Raw genomic sequence first — 19,612 nt, 5'->3', positions numbered from 1 at the left:
TTTTGGTGCCTTTATATGATTTAAAATGAAATTAACCTTCAATATATCTTGACTATGACCATGAATATATTTTAAATTAATTTACATGTCAAATTCTGATAAAGGGGAAAACTTTCAGAAAAAATATGAGGATTTTCAAAAGAGACCCCAGCGGTGGTCAAACGTTATTCCATAAAAGATAAAAATCCTAAGTATTGTTCACATTTTGACTATGGTCATAAATGTGAATCATTTACTTAGGATTAATTACCTCTTATTAGAAAGGTGCACGTGCCATTCGTGAATTTTTGAAATAAAAAGCAAAAATAAGATTTTCACAGATAATTCTTTGAAAAATACATGCTCATACATTCTATTTTAAGTTGGAAATATAAGATTCTCATTAATATCTAGCTATTACAAATTTACAACCTTAATTTGAAATTACAAAAATTCTTAATCTAAGAAGGAGAATAGCATTTTCCGAATATCTCCTGCAAAAATAGTGTTAGCAGAAAGCAAAATATAATATATAGAAGAAGATGAAAATGCTATCTCTCAGAGACAAAATGGACATGATCATGCCTATTCTAATGAAGAGTATCTACGTAGAATGCTTATGCTTATGTCAATGGTGAAGTGCACAGGGTGGTTGCATGCTGCATTAAGTGGCAGCAGGTAAGTGTATATTTGTGAAGGAAGTAAAGGAGTGTTAGCAGTTGCAGCTGTGAAATCATGCTGTGAAGGTGGAGAGTGTGTACAGGGGGTGTTGCTTTGAAGAAAGCAATAAGGGTGTATGTATGTAAATGCTAGTGAGTATGCTGTGGTGGTGATGACAGGCGACATTGTGCTGTGAATGGTGATAGTGAAGGCAACAGGTTACAGTGACATGGTGGAAGTGTGAAGTGAGATAATGTGCTGAAAATGTGCAGGTTGATACTGAGGGTGAAGGTGTAGATAATGTTGTAGGTGTTGCGGGTGAAATAGCAGGAAATGAAGTGTTGATGAAATGTACAATGAAAGATTACACACAGATGTTATATGGAGTGTTGCGAAATGAGGTGATGAAATGGAGTTGGAAAAACATGTGGGTAGTGGTGCTGGTGTAAGGCCGGGGCAAGATGGTGTGCACAGGGGAACATGGAATGCTGTACAGGTGGATACAGTAGTGGGGGGGAGTGCGTGTGCTGGGTGCCGTAAAGTGGTGTGCTAGATATAACATACTAGACTGTGCAGGGGATATGTGAGTGTAATAGTGAAGGTGAGGAAGCAATGTGCTGTAGGGTATAAAGGCAGCAGGTGCTGAAATGGAGACTACAACAGGCGACTATTGGTGCTGTGAAAGAGGGTGATGAAGGTATAGAGGTGTGAATGATGCTGAGATGGCTGTGAGGGCTGTGAAGGTGCTGTGAGCGAGTGTTGACATGCTAATGTAGCAGGGAAGAGAGTGACAGCAGGTGGGTGCTGTAGCAATGAAATGCAGTGGTGGCACAGGGTGGTTACATGCTGTATTGAGTTACAGTAGGTAAGTGTATGTTTGTGAAGCTGGAAGTAGGTGAGTGTTGTGCTGTAATAGTACAACAGGTGAAGATATGCTTCTGTGCTGCTGGAATGGGATGGATACATGGGAAGGGCTGTGAAGGTATAGCAACAGGCTGGGCGAGATGCTGTGAAAGGAGTGGAGGCCAGTATGTGTAAATGATGTGCGACAGTGAAGTGGAGACTGTAGTACTGTAGAGATGAACTGTGCCTTTGTGAGGGAAGTGAAGATGTTGGGGGCTGAAGGTGCGATGCAGGAAGTGGATATGCAGAATGCTGTATGATGCATACACAGGTGCAGGGAGTGTAGTGACATACGTACATGACACAAGTGTTGTACCAGTGCAACAGGTGTTAGTGAAAGTGGATCAGTGCAGTGATGGTGTGATGGGAAGCAGGTGGTTCAGAAATTATATATAATAACACAGAATATGATGACCCAACGTTGCTCACAAGAATAGGGATATGCCTATGAATCACCTGCTTGACAGCCTTTTGAGCGCATCCATAAATACCAAAGATAAGTTGGAGAAGGCCCGGTTTCTTAGTACACAAGGCAAGATAAAGGGACATACGACATTGAGCTTGTGACAGGGACACATGTCGGGTTTTTACCCACAAACTTCTTGTCACCTTGGATTGAATCACTATTAATAGCTCCAGATTCTTAGTTTTGGTAACCACCAACAGGTGTTTCATGGGTTTCAAAATTCAATAGCATTCTCTGTTCAATGCAATCTGTATTTGGAGATGGCTTGCCATTAACAACCAGCAGCAACATATTTGTCGCAAGCTGCTCAATTCTTTCTGATAAATAATCAAGATGAAAGAGTTTATTTACTACCAGATGAATTGCTTTGGCTCGCACATTACCTTCCACATGAACAGAACACTTTAAAGCAATGTCCAAGCAGGACTGACGAACAGGTGGTTGCCCTGAAATTAAGCTCCAAAGAGCACCAAGACCCTGGGCGACACGTTCAAATTATATGTTCCTTCTCCATTGTGTTCAACCGACTTTGAGTGGCAAAATTCCTCCAGCAGTTGTATTGCTGAATTAGGTAAAAGAGGAGCCTCGCCAAGAAGCCTACTAAAAAAATTATCTGAAGCTGGCGGCTTATCACGCAGAGCCTTAGCCACAAAGAGAAGAAACTTTTCATATTGTCTGGGAAGACAATAAGCTGTGTCCTCCAGATTGGGGATACATTGACAGCATGCGAGTGGTACAATATATGCATAATATCTAAGAACCACTAAATATTCATCAATAAGTGGAATCTTGCCAAGAAGGCTTGCAGATGGAGCATTTACTATAGCAAGTGGAAGGGATAGCAAGTGAGGAAAAATGAAGATAACACGCTGAATGAAACCAATTTAGATTACATAGATGGAAATGCAGATATACGAACCATGAACATTTAGTACACAAAAATAGGGACATGACTAAAAAAAATAAAGAAATAAAAAGGCCAAATCAAAGTAAATAACGTAATGCAGAGACAATACTAATAGAAAAATGAATATGAACATGTATAGAAATATGATGCAATGCCTAAATGCAGAAGGCTAAATCCTATAGATGCGCAATCATAACTGAAGATGCCCAAATGGAAATAACATAGCGTATGATACTGAACCAACACCAAAAAAAAATGGAAATGAGTGGAATGAGGCGATTGAAATGAACATCCCATAGCAGCAAATGAACAACTCACAAAATAAGCAAGAGGATTGCTAAACGAGATGCCACATTTAGCTTAAAATTGCAGAAAAACACACGAAATTGTAATGCTAGAAACGAAGTATGAATAAAACAAATAAAAGAACAGATACTAAACATAAGACAATAGAGAATGAAATGCATTACAAAAAAAATGATGGAGGACTACTGGATCTAGCGTGAAAAGGGATAAACGAATGCTCAAAACAGGAAAAATCTAGGGATCAATTGTAAAGAAAAGGAAAGAAAGATGTTGGAATTGAAGAATTCCGTTAATGTTGCCATTTGTAAGCTGATTCTACTATATGTAGATCGATGCTACAAAGAGGCTTGCTAAAAAAAATAACTCAGAGATTCATAAATCAGGAAGAAAGAGAGAAGTGAAGGAAATCCTTATTGTGGCTTTGCTGTGAGATTTGTCCCCTTCAGTCGACTTGGGAGGAAGATCGGAGAAGATGCAGAGGAAGGAAAGGGAAAAATGGGAAGGGGAAGAAATGAGGAAAGAGTGCTAAAACGAGATGCTATAACAACAACAAAAAAATGCAGGTATACAGAAAACAATCCAAATGAAGAGCAAATCAACTTAACTTGAATGTAAATAAACCAAAGAGACTCAAATAAAGCAAAGAGGAAGGAGATGTTGGAATGCAAGCATTCCTTTGCTGTGGCATTGCGTAGATCGGCACTGCTATATGCAGGTCGATCCTACGAATTATGCTCAAGATAAATCACAAAGAAAGAAGCGAAATCAAGAAAACTGTAAATGGAGATTTTACTGAAAAGAGAGGAAGAGAGAACGATTGCTTACCTGTAGCTGCAAGGGTGATCGATCTCCTTCTGTTGATTTGGGGAGAACCAGAGGAAATTGGAAGATGAAGAAGAAGAAGAAGAGGAAAGGGGAGAGGCAGATCGTCGAGAAGGAGAAGGGAGAAGATCACATGCGTAGAAAGATGGAGGGGTGAAGGCGATCGAGAGGAGGAAATGCTGGGGTGCAAATGGATGGGAGGCCATCGACCCTTCGGCTTTGTTTTATAACAGATGGCCATTAAGATATTTTCAAAGGGAATCCCTCATATTTTTCAGAAATTTTGAAAAAGAGGTTTTAGAAAAAGAGTTTTTCAAAAAGGGTGATTCTATTTACAAAATTATTTCAGAAAAAGGAGGTTTAAGCTAAATAAATTTTTTTGAAATCTTTTTATATCTTTGAGAAAAATTCTAAGAATACGAGGGATTTTAATAAAATGGGATCCAAACGAGGTTTTTGAAGTATTTTTGTAAAATTTTTGTTTTGAAATTAAAGATTTTTCGAAAATGAGGTTTTCGAGAAAATACATGGTTAATTTCGAAAATTGAGTTTCAAAATTGGTCTGGATCCGAGATTTTTAGAAAGTATTGTGTTTGGATCTCAAATTGAGATTGGATCCAGGTAAAACCTCTGAGAAAAGACAAAGAATTGATTTTTTTTTTTTGATTTTTGAAAAACAGAAGATCTGGGATCAGAATTGGATTCGGGTATCAAATCTGGGTCCGAGATTGGTTCAGATATGGAAATTGAATTTGGATTCCAGTGAATCCGAGAAATGAATGGAATTTTGATCAGAAATTGACCCGATTTATTCAGAGGATGGGGTCAGGGGTAGAAAGGGAATTTTCTGAAGTTTTTTTGGGAAATTTGGGGTGTTCACAGCCAGTCAAATAATGTTCAATCCAATGACTACCATCTTTGCTCCCATAGCATATAAATGTCTGTTTTGTTGTTATGTGGTTTTGCATACGTCAGTTGAATATTTCGAAACACTTTATGAAATGTTGTTTTGAAGTGCTTGCAAAAACTGGATTCATTAGATCACTTTCTTTAAGGGTTTCCTTTTCCCATCTATTTTAACAAAACCGTGAATAGGTTGTTCAGGCAACCACTTTCACTCCAATCATTTAAATTCTGTTACACATTGGATCTAGTTTGTAAGTGGAGATGTGGTTGGATTTGCAGGGATACATACTGATTTTTCTTCCCTATCAATGCCGCTATTGGGAATGCCTTTGTAAATCTTCAACGAGTTTGTCATGCTGTAGCATATTGCTAGTGTTGTATGGATGAATTATGTCCTAAACTTGAAAGTAATTAAGTTCATGGGCTGAAATTTGTATATAGTTTACATTCAAGGCCTCTAGTGTATCTCAAGACATATCATCAATTATGTATGATGGAGGAGTTATTATATCAGTTGCACGTTAGTGGTAAAGTGCTGGGAAAAACTACTTTTCTTTCAGAGGAAAAGAATCTGTGTATCAGTAGTTTCACATAATATTAGAAGTTACTATGTTTCTTGTCATTTGCAATGACTGTGGGGTTGTATCAAGATTATCTTCTGGTTGGTTAAGTATGCATATGGTATTATTGAATTGTCCCACTTCTTATCTATAAAAGATGAGATTCTGACATTATGATCTTTCAACTTTATGCTGTCGTTGGTTACAGCTGAATTTATCTGAGATTGTGAAAGTTTTCAAAGTTAATGTTAGTGATTTAATATTTCTGTGGGTTAAAAATGATTGGAGGCAACTCTGACAAAACCACCTAGGAGTTGTGGGTTTGAAATTATAGTGGATCAACAACAGTTAACAATCCATGATCAGTATTTTTTTGGAATCAATATTGTCATAATTTATGTGATGTATACTATGTACATTTAATTCTCTATATGTTGATAATTTCATTCATAAATTTACCATCTTATTAGTCTCATGTTGGTCATGAAGCAACGAGTGAACATGTTTGTCTTCCTATTGCTTAATTTTCTTGCTCGAAACATTCATATGATTATTTATAATGTATTATCTTATTATTTCTGGTGGTCCTATCAGGCTTGAAGAGCTGCAAGTTTTGGATATAAAGTTTCTTTATGGCTGTGCAAAACCTACAATTGCAGTTCTTTACCAGGTAAATTTCACTTTCATTTGTTATACTTCCATTCTTCTATACATTGGTTGTTACTTCTTTCTTAATGTTGTAAGATTATTCACTAGTTCTTGTTTGAAACATGGGGCTTTATGCGTTCAGAGATTTTAATCAATGGGCAAGTAGTTTATTTATTTTTATATCGGATGTTTTGTAGCTTTGTTTGCTTATTTTGTTCATGCGCGTTTGGGATAATGCACTTTAGTAGTTGAGTTAATTATGGTTGCTGTCTAGAAAATCTTTTTCGTGAATGTCCTTCCTCAAAAGTTGTCATTACCTTACCTAGGTTTGATTTTGTATGTGACTTCTTCCCAAAGCAAAATTAGGAAAAATGTACTTCTGATTTTAAAACGTGGCATACAAAGTTTTTGGGACCAAATATTGTTGCAAATAGATGTTGTTTTTTTGACAATAACATTGGTTTGAATTGACTTTATTTTCCTTGTCATCTCTTAATAGGAAAAAGATCTTTTGTATCATTCATGTGAATCCTGAACATTCTTTGAGAGAAAGTTTGCTATATCATCCGCTTTCTCACCTGTTTTATTATTTGATTCTATCTTCCTTTAAGTAGTGATTATTTCTGTTGAAGGGTTTCTTACATTTTTGTCATTGGTCGAGTATCATACTGAATATTCTTTCATCTTTAAGATGTTATAAGCACCAATGACAATTTTCCAACACCATTTTCTGTTTTAGACGTCAATTATCAAGGTCAAAGTTGCAAGATAAATGCTAAGTTTGAAAAGTTGAAATGCTTATTATGATTTATATCTTTCTGCAGGATAATAAAGATGCACGCCATGTGAAAACATATGAGGTGGTTTTGAAGGATAAAGACTTTGTTGAGGGACCATTGTCTCAGAATAATCTTGATAATGGATCTGGTCTACTAATACCGGTTCCAATGCCCTTAGGTGGTGTTATTATAATTGGAGAGCAGACAATAGTATATTGCAGTGCATCCGTTTTCAAAGCTATCCCAATTAGACCAGTAAGCATAGTGCATCCTTTAGTCATGTTGTGCTTGTGTGCTGATTTTTGGCTTTAAGAATACTGTCAAGCTCTCATCCATTAGATGTCATATTAATTGGTTACTGAGTTTTTTACAATGTATTCTTTGTATGCTAGTCTATCACAAGAGCATATGGGCAGGTTGATTCAGATGGCTCTAGATACATGCTTGGTGATCATGCTGGACTCCTTCATTTGCTTGTTATCATCCATGAAAAAGACAGGTCTCTCTCTCTCTCTCTCTCGTGCATGCCCATGACAAGTGCATCCTTAACAACATAATTGTTTATTGAAAAATGAAAGTATTCCCCTAATTTGAAAGAATGAATTGGGTATTGTTACAATTTGGATGTTCAATCCTTGCTACATAATTAGTTTTACCATAATAAAACAATTTCATTGCTTGTCATGAAAAGCCAGATGCAACCAAAGTGTTAACAGAAGCTTGATTGTTCTTTTGTTTGTACATGGTTTTCATGATGGTCATGATCAAAGCAAGCTTGTACATTCTTGCCTTCTGCCTTTGCACATAAGAGGGACAAATTGACTGGTTGGAGCTGCATTATCTTAACCAACTGAGTATTCTTGTGTTTGAATCCAACTGAGGAAACACTTATGTTGACTATCCCCTCCAATAGTCATTAGTACAAGAACATAATATATAGTTCATTTTTGTTTAATTTTTCTGAGAGAGTAACCAAGCAAGCTTATGGATTCTTGCCTTGGAAAAAAGTGCATGCTTGCTTTTGCATATAGGTGTTCTTAATAAAAGCATTTTTTCTAGGGAAATCACCAGTATACAGTATGAACATAAATATACCTCCTGTTTGATGAATTTTTGTAATTGAGATGTTTGGATATCATCTCTAGATCCAATACTTGAGTGCCTGACTTTCAAGCAAACATGCATCTGTTGTAAACTCTAGTTATGCTATGATGTTAAAATTGCTAGACTCCATCCAATAGGTGATATAATCAGGTGAGGTCTGGGCTAGAGCAACTATAATTATGTGGTATGCTGTGGTTGTTCCTCGCCTCACGACAATAGGATCAAGGTTCGGATTATCTAAAAGCAATCCAAAATTTGACTGTTCTAATGTGGTTTAATCTTCAAAATGTAAGTTTCCTTGGCTGCATTTTAATCTCGACCTTTGGTGACTCCTTCCTTTTTTGGGCTAAGATTACCTCTGTCTATTCTTACTTTCTCCTCACTTTTGACTTTAGAGTAGTTCCTCAGGACTAGATCCTAATAGTGCCTGCATAGGTTGGACCACTTTGCGCTTCTGGTCTTTCATTGTTTCTCATCCACAAATATACTTAATTGCTCTCTATTTTGTTTAATTGCATAATCTGACATATTTGAAGGTCGTTTGCCAGACTATAAAATTCTTATCAAAATATTTATATTACTGATCCTTTTTAGTTTCTGTTCTAAATTTATTTCTCTTCTCAAATAATTTTCATTGCTGTTGCATGAATACTGATATGCACTGTGAACTTTTCTTAGGGTAACCGGACTCAAAACAGAACTACTGGGAGAAACTTCTATTGCTTCAACTATATCTTATCTTGATAATGCATTTGTTTATGTTGGCTCAAGCTTTGGAGACTCACAGGTATGTGACTGTCAGAATGAAATGTTGTGGTTGTTTTATTATGTTTCTTTTAGTTTATGAATCTTAGGTTGCATTGTTTTATATTTTCCCCCACTATAATTTATCAGACATGGTATACATGAGGCCTATTTGGAAATAAGGGTGGACCTGGAAATGACTTCCAAGTAATTGAAAATCTGTGACTCTGGACATACAAAGGGCCCCAACTACTATTTGGAAGATTTATAACACTTTTCTCTAAGGAGGCGTTTGCATGCCACAGAAACCTTAGGGTTTCCGTGGAAATGCATGGGAACCCATGCGTTTCCGCGGGCCCCACTGCAGCAATCCAAACACGGCATCCCTTTTCTTGAGGAAAGGGAACCATGGTTTCAACAAGGACCACCCCCTTTCCGTGGAACCCTTTCCCGTGTGTGTGTGTGGGGGGGGGGGGGGGGGAGGGTGCTGGTTTGATTCTGTTTCAACAAAAGAGTACTCCGGTGAAGAGGTGCCTCTGAGCCCTCTTCCTCGGGATACAAACACACCCTAAAGTTGTTAGAGTCACTAAAACCTTGTGCTTGTGTTGCAAAACGCAACTTGACCTTGATTGGTTTCAGATAGCTGGGTAATATTTGTGTCCTTTTTCATCTTCTTTTCTTTTGACAACCTGGCTTAATGATCATAAATGTCACAATCAAAGGTTGCCAAGCTCTGTTCTATAGGTCCCAGCATTTGTTCCCCTTAGATCATGAAACAGCGCCAAAGGGCGGGAATTTTATTGATTGGGCATATTTCCATAAGGTGCAGCTTGACATCTGATAGAAAACATTACCTTGGGATTTTTTTCTGTCAGTAAAAAATCTGATTGCCTGAGCGTTCCCTCAGTACTTCTTCCTGAAGCGCATTGCCTAGTTCATCAAGCAATATTAGTGCACAAAGTCATGTGTTACTATGTTTAGTGTCTCTTAGAGGTATTTATCATTTTCAATTATTTGAATATGATATTTGTATAGTGTTATCTGTAATCAAATTGTGTTGATATGCCAACAAAACCTGTTATGTTTTTAATTTCAGATAAGTTATGAAGTGTCCACACACACACACACACGTGTGTGTGTGTGTGTGTGTGTGTGTGTGTGTGTGTGTGTGTGTGTGTGTGTGTGTGTGTTGTTCCTTTCACAAGCATTATCCTTTAGTTTATTATAATAATTTATCGTGGATTTTAAGCTTTAACTGAACGTTTTTATCTGGATGACAGCTCATAAAACTCAACCTCCAACCTGATCCAAAAGGTTCTTTTGTTGAAGTTCTGGAAAGATATGTAAATTTGGGACCTATAGTGGACTTTTGTGTTGTTGACTTGGAGAGGCAAGGCCAGGGTCAGGTTGTCACTTGCTCAGGGGCATTTAAGGATGGTTCTCTTCGTGTTGTTCGGAATGGGATAGGGATCAATGAGCAAGTATGGAATATCATTTTACTGCATGTGCACTTTGTCAATTTCATGATCATGTTTGCTAGAGCTTTGAATCTTCGAAAATGCTTGTTTTGTTTCATGAGTGCCTACCTACTTGCAGGCATCTGTAGAACTTCAAGGAATAAAAGGAATGTGGTCATTGCGCTCCTCCACTGATGACCCGTATGACACCTTTTTAGTTGTTAGCTTTATCAGTGAGACACGAATTCTTGCAATGAATTCAGATGATGAGTTAGAAGAAACTGAGATAGATGGCTTTATCTCAGAAGCACAAACTTTGTACTGCCAAAATGTAATCCACAATCAACTTGTTCAGGTGATTGTCTAGCACTGTCATGTTTGCTTGATTTCCATCCTGTTTTGGTAAATTATTTGATTTGTGGAAGTTCTGCATTTGCCCTTTCGAATATTTTATCCTTAATGAGTGGTTTTTTTCATAGTGTCGGTTAATTTTATACAAACATGTTTGTAGGTCTTATTCTATCTTTTATCATAACCTTCTGTTCTCCATTTGCTTGTGATCTTTGTAAGGTGGGTACTTCTGGAAGGGTGCCATACCCATGTCGACATGTGTACTGGTGCTGGTAATTCATTGGGTGTGGGCCAGACCAGTTTTGGATTTGACACGATCCTGACCTGATCCATTGCCTGTTTTCATCCATTTTCAAGGTCATAAAGGGTTGTTTTCTTCCATTCACACACACACACAGAAATTTTTGTCTGTACCCTATGCATCCTTACCCATACTGATACCTATATGAAGTAGCTTCTGATCCTTTTTCTATTTTTCCTCAGTTGAAGTAGCATGTGGCATCACTCTTGCTTTATGTTCCGTCCTTCTTCCACTTGTGCTGCCCGTAAACTTTCTCCTTCATGGTTGTTGATGTACAGTGCTTGCTTGTTGGATTTTAATTTGCTTGGTTTTGGCTATTGTGACCATAACTAGATAGCATGTATGAAGCAAAGTTACTTATCTTTCATCTTTCACTTTTCACATACTTTTGAAGTTCGAGGTTTTATCATTGTGCATCATATCATAACTATGTAGCTATTTTTCAAGCATGGGGGGTCTATTTTAACCGAATGATAAGGTGCCTCTTGTAAATTTGACTTGTGAAAATTATGAAAAAAATGATATTAAATTGCAAAATTTAGAAAATTTTGTAAGTAGTTTAAATGATTTTCATGATTTCAGGTCACAGCTGGTTGTGTTAGATTGGTGAATTCGCTAACTCGAGAGTTGCTACATGAATGGAAGGCACCTTCAGGATTTTCTATTAATGTTGCTACAGCAAATGCTACTCAGGTATTTTCCTCTAATCTTATAATCTCTCTAGTTCAGATCTCCATGTTATTATATGGCTAGTCCATTCCTATTTCTGGCTAGCAACACTTGATTACTCACATAGTTATCGTTAGTCAGCATAGTTTGTGTTGTATTCTTTTGTACCATGAAAACAGGTTGAGAAAGAAAACCGCTAGGTAATTTCATGGACCAAAAGGTGTTCCTCTTTGGCAACTTTATATGAATTCTTAACCAATATTTTTGTTTTTGGGACAATACCTTAGTCCAGCTGATATCTAACTGAATTGTTTAATTTTGTAACCATAAAGAGTGATTTAATTTTTGTACCATTTCCAGTCCTCAATGTTCATGGCTTATGTATATGTTTCTTTCTTGAGATTTTTCATTTCTCTTGTATGTGATTACATAAGAAGGCTCTTATTGATTTCTGGGTCTTCATAGAAGTACAAATATGAATTTAATGCTTTCATATTTTTTTGTTCTCCATTTACTGCATCAAGAAGCTTTTTCAAGAAAAAATTGGTTTCTTTTCTATTCAAGTATTGAAGCATTTCCATTTTCAGCACACAATGTGCAATTATGCTAAAAATGCGGAATCCTAACAGTGCTGTTAATGATGTCAGGTTTTATTGGCTACTGGTGGTGGTCATTTGGTTTACTTGGAAGTTGGAAATGGTACAGTGACGGAGGTGAAACATGTGCTTCTTGAGTATGAGATATCCTGTCTAGACATAAACCCCATTGGAGAAGACCCCAATTGCAGTAAGCTAGCTGTAGTTGGAATGTGGACAGATATAAGTGTCCGGATGCTTTCTTTGCCTAGCCTAGATCTTATTACAAAGGAACATTTAGGAGGAGAGATCATCCCTCGTTCTGTTCTGTTGTGTGCTTTTGAAGAGGTATGCTTATGCTATTTCTTTGATCTAGGTCTTCAAATGTCATTATTTGGGTTGTACATATGATATTTAGTTGTGTAAAGTTTCTTTGTTAATTTATATCCTTTTCAGGTGTCATACTTATTATGTGCCCTTGGAGATGGGCACTTGTTCAATTTTTCGTTGAACATGAGTTCTGGTGAACTGTCGGATAAGAAAAAAATTTCCCTTGGGACACAACCTATCACACTCCGTACATTCTCCTCCAAGAATACTACGCATGTGTTTGCTGCTTCCGATCGACCCACTGTCATCTACAGCAGCAATAAGAAAATGCTCTACAGCAATGTAAATTTGAAAGAAGTTAACCATATGTGTCCTTTCAATTCCGCTGCCTTCCCAGACAGGTATCTTTGTATTTTCTGCTTTAATTGTATGACTTTTTTGGAGAGTTAACTTCATCTGGCAATTCAGTATACTTTTATTAATTTCCTTTTCTATTATGTTTTGCATGATTTTTACATCACGACAACGTTTTAATTTATATATTTTTTTATGCACTCGTCTAGCTTATAGGTGAATGAAAATTTTATCATTTAGTTGATTAGTGTGCATGGATATGGTTCTTGTGGCCGAATATTACTAGATTATTGTATGATTTTTTTTGTATGTTTCACTTGGCCTAGTGAAGTTTCCTTTCTCTATTTTGGTGTGGTAATCAATCATCTTTGCAGTTGTAATGAAAAATTGATTTGTTGATTAATATATTCCAGTGGGTTTTATCATGGCATTTTTCTTTGTACAATTCTCTCCCTCTCTGTTCTTGATTCATTTCTGTTGTGGGTTGAACAGCCTGGCAATTGCAAAGGAAGGCGAACTTACAATTGGCACTATTGATGATATCCAAAAGCTTCACATTCGCTCGATCCCTTTGGGAGAACATCCCCGTCGTATCTGTCACCAAGTGCAATCTCGGACGTTTGCTTTCTGCAGTGTGAGGCACTACCATTCTGGGATGGATGAGTCAGAGATGCACTTTGTGCGGTTATTAGATGATCAGACGTTTGAGATCATTTCATCCTATCAACTTGATACCTATGAGAATGGCTGTTCAATTCTTAGTTGTTCATTTTCTGATGATAATAATGCATATTATTGTGTTGGGACAGCATTTGTCCTACCTGAGGAAAATGAGCCTAGCAAGGTAGCCCTCATGTGATTTACACTTTGCCAATAAAGTTCTTTATTGGGAATGAGAAATTTCAAGTCATCATTTAAAATAGATGTATTATATGACGTGCACACACACACAGACTTTTATCTTTGTTTTTCAAGGAAATTACATTGTATGGATTTGTTTGTCTCAATCCATTCATCAAGTCAATATATTGATCCAGCAATCTGAGCATCTTTTTAATAATTTCACGTTCGTGCAAATCTGGGTCCTCAAGTTTTGTTGTCCAAGTCGCCAAGTTATGCATGCATGTTATATTATGTTAGATCCTCTTATTATTTGTAAGTAATTGTAGCTTTGTTCTCTGATTGTCATTTAAATGTAATCTCTGGAACTCATTATTCTCAACTACTTGACGATTATAGGGCCGTATATTGGTATTCACAGTTGAAGATGGCAAATTACAACTGATTACGGAGAAGGAAACGAAAGGGGCAGTGTACTCCCTCAATGCGTTCAATGGAAAGCTGTTGGCAGCAATCAACCAGAAGATTCAGTTATACAAGTGGACTCTTCGTGATGACGGTTCCCATGAGTTGCAGTCAGAATCTGGTCATCATGGGCATATTGTTGCACTATATGTTCAAACACGTGGTGACTTCATTGTCGTTGGTGATCTAATGAAATCCATTTCTTTGTTGATATACAAGGTATGCACGGGTTTTGGAGGTTGATAGTATGGCTGTCTGATCTAATTCACCAGTGACTGGGTCAAGATTTAGATCCAGCTCAAGGGTCAAACTGGCTTTCTCTTCTTGTAACTGTCAATCTGAACTTGGTTGACTCAGCTTAAGTTGTTCCGAGTCTCTTTTTCTCGAAATATAGAGCAGGATCTTGTTCTCCTTATGCAATCAAACACTAGGCAAGTGGTGTATGCATGTTCTTGTGCTGCATGTGCAGTTACGGGAAGGAACGTTCCAGATTTATTTTTCAGGAGAAAATAGCCTCCTTTTTGGAGTAGGCTATAGCAAGATGCCTGGAGATGCCTTTTAAAACAATATCTAATGCCAGTTCAGTAATTTCCTTTGGATTAGTGTCCCCACTTGTCCATGCTTATCATAGGAACTACCTATTTGTACTAGATTGGTTTCAAGTTAAGAATTGCTGCCAATTTATTTCAATCTTTAGGAACTTGAGCTTGAGTTGGTTCGGCCTCAAACAACTAAGCTTGAGTTCAGATTGATTAAGCTTGTTAAGAAATTCTATTTAGATATTTTATTAAACAGTAGCATAAGGTGTTTTTTGGACCCTTACCTAAAAATTCTTGACAAGTTTTTTGTTTTTTGATCTCCTAATGAACCTGACTAAGAGTTTTAGTTCAGCCAGTTTAGCAAACAAGCCAGAGTTGTGCTCTTATTGACAAACTATTCTAGTTTGTGAACCACACGGTTCTTTGTCCACCTTTAACAAAAACTGCTGGGATTTAAGTTGGGGCATTCAGTCAAGTCCCTGCAGCTTTTCTAGGATGAAGTGTTGGGGCCAGAGTTACCGGAAGCGCCATAGGGCATAGGGAAGCATGCTTCCCTGAAAGAGCGTTTCGGAGGCGCAAAATGTGGTGCTTCTGAAACGTACTGGGAAGCGCGCTTCCCCTTCTTTTTTTCATTTTTTTTTTGTTTTTATTTTTCTTTCTTTTTTCTCTTTTTTCGCTTCTCCCTCGCTTCCTAGGTCGCTTCCGGTTCGCTTCCGAGACAATTCTTGGTTCACTTCTAAGTTGTCCCGCGCTTCCTGCTTCCTAAAATTTTAAAAGTGCCTCGTTTCCCGCTCCCGCTTCCCCGACTGGCAACTGTGGTTGGGGCAACTTGGCTGCCACTTGTTTGATTCAACTGTCACTCTGGACAGAGTTACAGGTAAACAAGTACTTTGGGCTTGGGTCAACTAGAGCTTGTTCCTAGTGTTCTAGTCTGTTTTTTCTCTAGTTTTCTGAAGTCTCTGCCTGAGTTACATAGACAACACATGATCTGGCATTGCCTGAAGTAGAATTAATATTTAAGTTGAAGGATTGTTGATTATAAATTTCCAGTTTTTCCTGATTCAGTGCTTTGTTTGCAGCATGAAGAAGGCGCTATTGAGGAGTGTGCTCGTGATTACAGTGCCAATTGGATGTCAGCAGTCGAGATATTAGATGACGACATATACCTTGGTGCTGAGAACAACTTCAATCTCTTCACTGTTCGGAAGAACATGGATGCTGCCACCGATGAAGAGCGCAGCCGGTTAGAGGTGGTGGGTGAATATCACCTTGGAGAGTTCATTAATCGGTTCCGGCGTGGTTCGCTAGTCATGCGGATGCCAGACTCGGACTCCAGTAACATCCCCACGGTCATCTTTGGTACCATAAACGGTGTGATTGGTGTTATAGCCTCGCTCCCTCATGACCAGTACCTTTTCCTTGAGAAGTTGCAAATGAACCTCAACAAGGTGATAAAGGGTGTTGGTGGACTGAGCCATGAACAATGGCGTTCATTTTGCAATGAGAAGAAAATCTCAGAGGCAAGGAATTTTCTGGATGGTGACCTGATCGAGTCATTTTTGGATCTAAATCGGAACCGTATGGAGGAGATATCAACAGCCATGGGGGTCCCAGTGGAAGAGCTATGCAGAAGAGTCGAGGAGCTTACGAGGTTGCACTAGGAGTCTGTAACATAGTAAGCCCTGTTTCTCCATTTAGTAGCTGCTTCCGTTCCCCACCTCTCTTGTATTTGTTCTTGGCTGTTCACTTTGTAATGTTTTTTCTTACGTTTGTAAAACTGTAGATAGCTCTTATGCCTTTTTTTTGGTTAGGTTCAGTTTTTCCTTTGCCTATGAGGCCCCTGATTCCGTGAAATAAGAGGTGTGTGTGTGTGTGGGTGTGTGTGGGGGGGTGCTTTCTTAATGTGCAGGGATGGTTGTAACAGATTTCCTGATGTGCTGCATTTTCATGCATACAAGCTGAAGCCCAAGGGTTCAGACGTAAGAAATGATCTTTTATTTATAACCACTGTCTCACACACCTAGATTCTCCAGGGCAGAAACCTGACGCTTTGCGGACCAACACGTTGTGGAGGAATTGCCATGATTTGGGATGTGTAGAGGTACCCCAACAGTTGCATTATTATTTCCAGCTAGTTTGGGATTTGGATTGTTTGAATTGTCATTAGCTCCTCTAGTTTCTAAGTAGCTACATTTGTATCGTTTGAACTAGTATCTTTATTTAGTCTATCCTTTCAAGTGCCCTTGGGAAACATTGCTTATGCTTGTTGGGTTGCATATCCAGAAATATAATTTTCTGCTGTTTTACCTTCCAAAATTTTTGAACTTTAGGGTTTCAAGTTCTGAATAGTCACAGTTGTTTGGATGCACTTGAAAATATGGAAAAAGTTATCCACATTTTGCTGTTTCTATTGTTTGGCTGTTTGGAAATTCTGCTCTTTCTCTCTCTCCGGATTTTTCTAAGAACACATTCTTCAGTAACAATTTTTGTTTCCTCATTAATGGGTTATCTATGTCCTTGCATCATCTTGCAATTCTGTGGTGATGGTGGGGTGGGAATAATCAAGTTGATCGAAGACTGAGAGTTTGCAATCATTGTAGTTCCATGAATTATATCAGAACATGCTATAGCCTCATCCACCTCACCTGAATCGAACAATCCTTGGAGTGCGAGGCATTTGCCAGGATTCAACTGGGTGTGTGTTGGGATGCACATCGGCCGACTCGGTTCTGTTAAAGCTCGGCTTGGGCTCGGCCACTTTGTAAATGAGCCGAGCTTGAACCGGTGTATGAAGCTCGAAGCTCTGACAAGCTTTCGAGCCGAGCTTGAATGACCTGTTGAGCCCAATACGGCTTGGTTTATTGCTAACCCTATATATATATATATATATATATATATATATATATATATATATATATATATGCAAATAAAACCAAATGATCATTGTTACGCAGGGTGTTGGACTTCTTCAGAAGGTGTTGGGCTCAAATCCTTTTTTGCTGTACTTTAATCTACAGAATTTTTAGTATGTATACATTTTTTCAGTAACAAAAGTCAAAAACTGTGCTCTAGCTTAGTGGTGGGTCACTTGGTTAATGATAAAGAGGTTTGGGAATTGGTTCCCATGTTTTCTAAAAATTTTTTACTGGATTCTTTATGGAGTGTCATTGAAGCTCGGCTCAACTCAAGCTCTGAACCGAGTCAGTCTGGACAATGCCATACAAGCTTGGCTTCGAGCTTGAGCTGAGCTGGGACAAAGTCATTTTGAACCGAGAGTTTGAACAACCCAGGCTTAGCTCGAACTCAGCTTGTGTGCAACCCTAGGTGTGAGGCTTGAAAAACTGAGCCCCAGAAATAAAAATACAGACACTGGCATTTTATTGGCACCCTCATATATTAAGAATGAACTTTAGATCACAAATTATCTATAAGGTTTAGCTCATTTTTGGGTGTGAACACCTACAGCCATGTCACCCGTGGGCAACCAAGTAATGTGATTGAGGAACAGGAAATTTAAACCTCATTTGCTTCTTCAATCCGGTTAAGCATGCCATGTTCACTTGCTTTAGGGAACAAGAAAATCCTCTCTTGGAACACGGCCTGGAGGAAAAGCGCATGAGAATCCAACCTTTCCATCTAAAATTTCAAAACTTAACCCTAATCTGCCTAAGGAAAACTAAAAATCTTTTGTTTCGATAAATCGTAAATCTGTGTTTTTTGTATTTAATATATGGGCTCCACCACATATTTCTCATTGCCATGTTTGTCCATGAAACAAATGCGCCTTTGGGGTATGCGATAGGTCCACTTGCCAACCGCAAGGTCCAAGTATTAGATTGGCTGGGCTCTTGTTTGGAAGTCATGATTCTCTAGAAGACAGACCCCAGTTGTACTATTAAGAACTGCAGTTTTCCCATATGACATATAGAGATTTTATTAGTTCCCCTTTTTGTTATTCAAACGTGACTCCATACCTGATCCTACCTGAATAAAGTTTTTTCAGACCTGGACCCAGTACCCGCACGTCAAAGCTGGACCCAGTTTTCAGTCCTTTGGTTGCTATTTAGGTCTGACCTGTTGGCAGCCCTAGGAGAGTTAATGGTTGGCAAGAGGGAGGGATGGAAAGCAAATGGCGAAAATAAACTTTTTTTTTATAGTCAAGATGGGGTTAGGCATACCACTACCAGTTCATTGATCAACTAAATGTTGTAGTTTGTATACAAGAAAAAAATTCACCTTCCATCAAAGGGTGCCAGTCTCGGGGGTGATCTTTCCAAGTGTTGGACATTCTAGCTGTGCTATGTTTTTAACCAAAAAATATACTTTACAGGAACTATAGCTAATGTTAATTCTAGCAAAACTGTACAAGGTGTTTAACAGCTCTATAGACAACTCCCCTCACAGTCTCCTTTCAAAACTTGTAGCACTCGATAATAGATATTCCTTTGGCTTGTTTCTATAATTACTGTACCTTAAACTGCTGCATTCTTTATAATTTGTAACCATGCAGACCATTCCCTTTCCTCTAAATTTCATCATGGAAAAACACCTTGCTTTCACTAGATAGCCACCTTGTGTCACACCGTGTACCTCATATATCATTTATCTTGGAAGATGCTATGGATGTTAATCTTAACCCATCCCTTAAGAGGGGGTCCCAGTGTCGTAAATGCCTCCATCGAGCTGTCACTGAGTGCTTTGAATGCGTCAGAATGCATATCAGATGCTTTCACACTCCTTGAACCACATCCTTCTACCTGTTGCAAAGCCTTGGCTTTTCTCTAAAAAATTGCCTCATTTCTTTTCCTCCGTATCATCCATATGATATGTTATATCCTAGCATGCTGGAATTTGTTTTTTTGAATTTGGTCCACCTAAGCCTACCATCTTTAACATTGTCACCTGCTCTCCAAAAAATTTCAAATAAGTTTGATACTGATTTTCATG

General features: G+C 38.1%; 1 protein-coding gene across 1 annotated transcript in view; it reads left to right on the top strand.

Moving 5' to 3' along the window:
- LOC149831270 (DNA damage-binding protein 1-like) overlaps positions 1-16,510 on the top strand; it is a 52,834-nt gene extending 36,324 nt beyond the window's left edge. The window contains exons 8-19 of the mRNA XM_090013781.1: positions 6,104-6,179; positions 6,982-7,191; positions 7,329-7,435; positions 8,719-8,827; positions 10,065-10,265; positions 10,381-10,596; positions 11,476-11,586; positions 12,210-12,485; positions 12,594-12,868; positions 13,314-13,665; positions 14,061-14,345; positions 15,745-16,510. Of these exons, the coding sequence (XP_089869907.1) occupies positions 6,104-6,179; positions 6,982-7,191; positions 7,329-7,435; positions 8,719-8,827; positions 10,065-10,265; positions 10,381-10,596; positions 11,476-11,586; positions 12,210-12,485; positions 12,594-12,868; positions 13,314-13,665; positions 14,061-14,345; positions 15,745-16,326 (2,800 nt within the window). The 3' untranslated portion in view covers positions 16,327-16,510. The remainder of the gene's footprint in view (positions 1-6,103; positions 6,180-6,981; positions 7,192-7,328; positions 7,436-8,718; positions 8,828-10,064; positions 10,266-10,380; positions 10,597-11,475; positions 11,587-12,209; positions 12,486-12,593; positions 12,869-13,313; positions 13,666-14,060; positions 14,346-15,744) is intronic.
- The last annotated feature ends 3,102 nt before the right edge of the window (positions 16,511-19,612 follow it).

This window comes from Nuphar pumila, chromosome 7, assembly GCF_984573655.1.
Source record: "Nuphar pumila chromosome 7, dmNupPumi1.hap1.1, whole genome shotgun sequence".
Taxonomy (NCBI): Eukaryota; Viridiplantae; Streptophyta; class Magnoliopsida; order Nymphaeales; family Nymphaeaceae; genus Nuphar; species Nuphar pumila.
Note: the sequence above shows the minus strand (reverse complement) of the source record. Positions and strands in the feature narration are given on the sequence as shown.